General features: G+C 54.0%; 2 protein-coding genes across 2 annotated transcripts; both read right to left on the bottom strand.

Moving 5' to 3' along the window:
• Nucleotides 1-223: 223 nt before the first annotated feature.
• CGCA056_v015032 (uncharacterized protein) lies at nucleotides 224-862 on the bottom strand (the record flags this gene model as incomplete). Its single annotated transcript, XM_037330273.1, has 1 exon — nucleotides 224-862. The coding sequence occupies one exon, from the start codon at nucleotides 860-862 to the stop codon at nucleotides 224-226; it is 639 nt and encodes a 212-aa protein (XP_037171345.1).
• A 3,139-nt stretch (nucleotides 863-4,001) lies between these two features.
• On the bottom strand, nucleotides 4,002-5,378 carry CGCA056_v015031 (uncharacterized protein; the record flags this gene model as incomplete). The annotated part of the gene is made up of 1 exon (XM_037330272.1): nucleotides 4,002-5,378. One exon carries the CDS (start codon nucleotides 5,376-5,378, stop codon nucleotides 4,002-4,004), a length of 1,377 nt encoding a protein of 458 aa, XP_037171344.1.
• Between the last annotated feature and the right edge of the window lie 622 nt (nucleotides 5,379-6,000).

Here is a 6,000-nt window from a genome sequence, read left to right as displayed (position 1 = left end):
ATTGCTGGAGACCTGTAGAGGTCCCATCCGACTACAAGTCACCTCATGCTCGGGTTCAACTAACCCTCAGACCTGAGGACTAGCCGCTGTACTGGTAATCAGTGGCACTGTCCCCGATCCTGAAGGGGTCTCTTAGCGAACGGACCTACTAGATATCTAGAACTAATAGGGTAAAAGCAGGCAAGTGGCTGCTCTACCTTACATCAGAATTCCACCTCACATTTCATCTATCAGCCGAAGTCGTGAGTGGGATGGAAGCTGCGAGCAGATATTCCTCATCATCACCCCCCTTCTTCTTGGCACCCATCCGGCAAATCCCGATTTCCTCGAGAGGAACATTTTCCATCCATACGTGTCCCCGATAGCTCCTTAGGATCTCCGTCGCGTCAATGAGCCCCCCGTCGGCGGTCTTCCTGGCGTTTAAGATGGTGGCGTGAAGGAATAAGCTGAAGCCTCTCTTGTCGAAGATACCAGCATCCTCGAACACATGCCGGATTCTTTGGCATAGCGCGTCGAAGTCGTAGTCGAGACACGTGGGGTGCGCAAAGAGGATTTCGGCACGTCCTGGATCTATGCCAGGAAAGGTTCCTAGGCCAAGGAGCGAGATCTTGATGGGCCTTTGGGGAAGTAGAGGAATGATGCTCTGAAGGACCTGGGTCGCCTCTTCAACGTCTTTGGGCTCGGGAAGGCTCATGACTCCCAAAGTGAGGTGGATAGTGCTGAGGGGACGCACAGCGGACGCGGGGATGCTGATATTGTCCGCACTAGTAATGTATGACTTAAGAGCGCTCAACTCCGCAGACAGCCCAGGCCGCGACAATCGGGTGACCAGTGGAATACAGAGAAAGTGTGTGGGCTTCATAGTGAGAGTCTATTGTTATAAGCACCTCAATATAAGTAACAGGACGGGCCATGTGAGTCTGGACTTATCCTCTTTTTCACTGACCATTACCTATCTGAAAAAGCGATGCTGGTTTGGTGTCCCCTCCCGGCAATTTTTTATGTTATCATTTAGGTGGGTAATTATTCCGTTAGACCATCCGCCTCGCGGGATGTCCGGATCGACCAAGGCCCACCGACCCACCCGCGCGCAACACACAAACGCGAGCGCAAGCTGGCTCCCAGCCTGACTAGAACCCCAACCCTTGAGCACTATTTCGGGGTGTCCCCTCTCTTACTTGCCCCCTCCCAATCCTCTTCATGCTGATGTAATATTGAATCTCTCATCAAGCTGTGCACCGTTCGTCCTGGGGGGAAGCGGTCTCGGTCTGCCTGTGCTGATGACGTCGCTAACGTCAACCCCGTATCCTCAACCTCGCTAGAGGACTATTACGGCCTCAAATCAAGCCGTAGAATGGAGCGCGCTGCGGAGTGGACTGCGTTTCTTTTCGCCAGGTTGGGACTCGTCCACTTTGTTAAGAGACGCAAGGACGGGAAACGAGGTGTTTAGCATCGCAATCACCAACGGACGGCAGCACACAGCCTAATGTGCTAACCGAGGTCTATCTGTAAGCTAGCCCAGGGTCTAGCCTTGGAATCGCCTAGTGCAGGCTGCGACGGATGGCGAGGCTTATAGATGCTACCTTATTACCTTCACAATGAATACATTGACCTGCTGCAGTTACCACCTTGCGAACGCTCTGAGGACTGGCATGCAGTCCCCCCGGCTGAGTCGGCCAACAAGGCGGGCAAGCTCCACGCGGAACCGACGGTAGCCTTGAATCTCATAGCCAGATCACAAGCATCCCTGTAGCGGGATATCATGATTCGTCCCGATGGGTGTCAGATGACGGACGCTGAGTGGACTCTCGCTGAGGCAGGCCGGATTAGATGTGAGGCCATATGACAGATCTCTCCCGCCTTTGGAAAATCTCTCGCTTCCTGGAGGGAGATACTGGAAATTGATCAGCAGTCCCTCGTAGCTATACATGTGCCTCCCTTTCCACCACCTGCCCACGCTGGCCTGAGTAACAACACATTAGGGCATATCCTGTAAGAAGAGTGGCCCCGGCACTATCTTGAATAGAGGGCTCGTGCGGCGGCACTTCGAGATAGGGGATCAGAACAGGAAACTAACGTGAAGGTGAGAATATATCAACATTTGCGATTACACAGTTCCTCGGAGACGGCGTGGTCGGCCAGGAGGCAGGAGGTTCTTAGGTCACAAGTCCAACACATAATAGATGGAATAGCCAGAGCACAGAGCTTCCCGAGTACCTTAAAGCCCCCGTAAATGAAGAGGCGCATCACGAGATCTACTAGCTACATCACGAGGGTCGTCCGTGCCCCGACCTCGTCTTTATAACATACGGTAACGTACGTATGCTTACGCGACTCCTAAAATAATAAAGTAGTGATGGCGACAGTTCCAAACTGCTTTATCCTCCCGGCTTACAGGGCGTATGGTGGGTGGGCCACGACGCACTATGCTAAGCTATACCAGTGGGCGGCCTCGGCCATATCTCTCTGCTGCGCGGCGTTGCAGCCTCTTATTCCCGCTGCATATTGACTTCTACCTTGGCTAAGATACTAGGGTGGTCCGTCGTGCCTGCAAAACGTCCATCAACCTCGTCCTGCTATCTCAGTTCTTTGGGATAAGCTATACCTAAGGTATATAGTCCGTATCTTCCAGTAGCCGGCGAGAGGCCGACCCTAGGAGTACTACGCAGTATCCCACTGCTAGCTTATGGATAACTTGAAGTTGTCGCTGCTTTCACGGAGGGCTGGAGTCCTGGACCCGGCTACGGTTTGACGCCACTTGCCGCTATCTTTATGAGTACAGCTGATCCGTGGCCCTTTGAAGTCAATGAGTGAAGCCTCAGTGGGCAGATTGTTCATATGCGACTGAACTCGTGTGAAGCCCTGATTTCACCACCCCGTTTTAGAACCTAGCGGCGGGATGCAAGAGAATTAGCCCCCTATAATGCTCCTGAACACTAGAGTGGCTTAAAGATGAAACTTCGGACTACCTAGCTCATTTGTGCGGCAACCGGCCTAGGCGTTGTGTTGTGGTATGACGTTTTAGCCCTGACGGGATGCTGCTGCTGCTTCTGTAGTCAAAGGCATAAGTGACTACCTATAGCTGTTGAACATCGTGTCTAGCTTTAACGGTCCTTGGTACAACAGTCAGTGTACTCTTCTAGGCCTGCCTACTAGTAATAAGGCATCTAGTGTAATTTGTATGTGAGCGTGGGGCTCTTCTTAGTTCAACTATATACACTATACATTTAGCTGTTTTTCCGACAGCAGAAACAAGGCCTGTAGATAATTGCAGTCACTGCTACTGGCCTTGATGGTCGGAAAGGGGTTATGCGCCAGCCTGCTAACTATAGGCAAAGGCACCACCTCCATTTGTTGTGTTATGTTATGTTGGGTAGCTTAATGTTGTCCCTTACCTATAGTGTCAGCGCTATGGCAGCAACATCCCACTTCCTATATGATTGCCTACTACGGCCTAGGGGGTTAGTTTAAGGCCTATATGCATTTGCAATATGCATTTGCAAAAGGCGAGATGGCAAGAACATACTGCATGCTGAGACAGTGTCAGCTGCTGCTTTAAGGTGTGAGGAGATGCTTGAGAAAGGCAAAGAGCAAAAGAGACCAAAGAAAAACATGGTTAGATTAGCCTATCTATGCACTTCTCCGTCCGTTGTGGAAACAGACTATTATGAACACTGAGAAACGTCATATGCTTCCCTGCCCTGTCCAAGGTATCGTTAGACGTTCTTAGTCATGGGATCAGTGGTGAGATGAGGGTGCTCTAGCTGATGTTAGACGTACACAGGCTGGTGGGTAACTACTACATATGCGTTTGGGTCTTTGGGCTCCTAATAGCTTCTTTGATGATTCTTGAGACTACGTAGTGATCTCAGTCGCAGCTAAGCTACTATCAACCAGATATTCCACCCGAGGCACCAGTCACCTTACCATAAGTAAAGGCTTCTTGACTTGTATAATATGTCTGTAGTCCTCCGTCCTTTCACCTCCTTTAGCCTCCGTAACTATGACCTCAGCTCAACAGTGACGTGAACACTAGTAGCAGCCCCGACTGATGTCAGCCTGTCTCTTAACTCTTCAGCCCGTGATGTCTCACCGGCTGTCCAAACCTCGACCTTGAGCTGCCTTAAGCTTGACGGCCTAGCCTCCAGGTACTCTGTGATTTTAGCTTCGAGTGTGTGCCACCTTGGGGCGCTTGGGTCGTCCGCCTCCCACTTGACGTCGTCCCATCGGGAGTGCCACCAGAAGAACATTTCGTTAGTGACTGTAACACACTCGATGCTAGCGGGGAGCACGTCGGCGAGCCTTGCCGAGTTATCTGTTCTCCACCCAAGTAGTACCGGTAGCGAGATAGTGATGCGCTTAAGCTGAGAGAACCCCCTGAGTGACGCCAGCGTGCCCCGAATACCCCACGGCCCTTGCTCGCCGCAGTCGATAGCTGTGGATGTCCAGAGAATCACGCTGAAGGAGAGCTCCTGTAGCGAGTGCTTCAGGGTTTCGAGCGATGTGCGCAGCGCGTCCAAGTCAAGCCACGACCGGGCGTATTCGGCATCGATAACATGCTCCCAGCGGAGAACCTCCAGGTCTGGGCATGCTCGCACAAGTCGGTCCAGACTTGCTTCAGTCAGCTGGGCCTTGCTCATGACCAATTCTTTAAGCTGCGTCGCGGAGACGGGGCCTGCCCCGGCGGGCCATGAAACCAACCGTCCACCGTCCTCAACGCGGTGCATCTCGAGGGTGCGGACCTGCGGGAGGTAAAACAGGGGTAGCACAGTGTCTGCGCTGACGTAAAAGCCGAACTCCGCGGCGGGGTCATCGTCCGGGTATGGTACAACGACCCTGGCCGTCCTGACGTGTGCGAAGGCCATGGTGCCGGCCGAAAGCATCTCCCGGCAGAGGAGGGAGATGACGGGGTCTCCTAGTGCTAGAGATGCGGTTTGCTCGTCATCCTCTTCATCTTCGACCCGGTCAAAGGTCCGGATCTCGAGGGTCTCCAGAGCAGGCAGGCGCGACAGCAAGACGGCCAAAGCAGCGACGGCTCCTGCCGGCTGCGTTGTGCCCACCTCTTCGTATCCAGAAGCAACGGAGTCCGCGTGTAGCGGCAGCATCGCCCCTGTGGCATGCGGCACGGGCTCGGCCACCTGCCCCAACGTCGAACGCTGCATCGCCGTCTCCGCCTCCAAGCGCTCTGACGCCCGCGAACAGCACACAGTAGCATGGCGGACCGCGTTCAGACGTGCTGGGCTGCTCAGTAACGGGCGGATGTCCCTGATGATGGCGATGGGTGGGGACGATGAGAATGGCGAGCTGACCAGGCGCACCTCCGATCGGCCCCTGTCCCATATGAGAGAGCCTGGGAGCGTTGGCAAATCGTCGACCATTTCGAAGACAGGCGAAGGTCGTCTTGGGCCCAAGGGTCTGGAGAAGGGAAAACGTCCTGATCCACACTGGTCCTCTGCGATGGGCCGTGTGTTGATGTGTGGAATTATCGCCAATCCGCTGTTGTCACTAGAACGACACGTGTCCTGGTTGCTGTTACGCTTAGTCCCGTATGATGCCCGACAATTATGCGGATGCAGCATACCTATACGCGCAGGATGACTGATAATAAAGCGTGCAGCGGAGGATCTCGTAGCGCGACAGGAGGCAGGTCGACGGGATATGCGATTGTTGATCATAGACTCCTTGCCTATTGCCACTCTGTAGGAAACTGGCCGCGTCGCGCGCAAGCAGGGCTAGATATGGCCGAACCTGGAGAGCCAGGACGCTCTGGAGGGCGCTTTAAAAATAGCCTGTTGCGGATGCATGCTTCAGAGACCCCGGGACCACGAGTCAGGCAATGCGCGAACCGGGAACAGCGTGTGCCTGCCCAGCAATTGGCCCATGCCGTTTGGCCTCAAGGTCTAGGCCTCAGCGCCGGCGACGTCCGAACCATTGAGAAGTCCGAGCGTCACCAGGGGTCCCGACCCCCTATCGGCTGGAATTGGAATCGTGGGACATCAT

Source organism: Colletotrichum aenigma, assembly GCF_013390185.1.
Source record: "Colletotrichum aenigma strain Cg56 chromosome Unknown KSG_Cg56_contig16, whole genome shotgun sequence".
Lineage (NCBI taxonomy): Eukaryota > Fungi > Ascomycota > Sordariomycetes > Glomerellales > Glomerellaceae > Colletotrichum > Colletotrichum aenigma.
The sequence above is the reverse complement of the archived record's forward strand: the minus strand, read 5'-3'. Positions and strand labels throughout refer to the sequence as shown.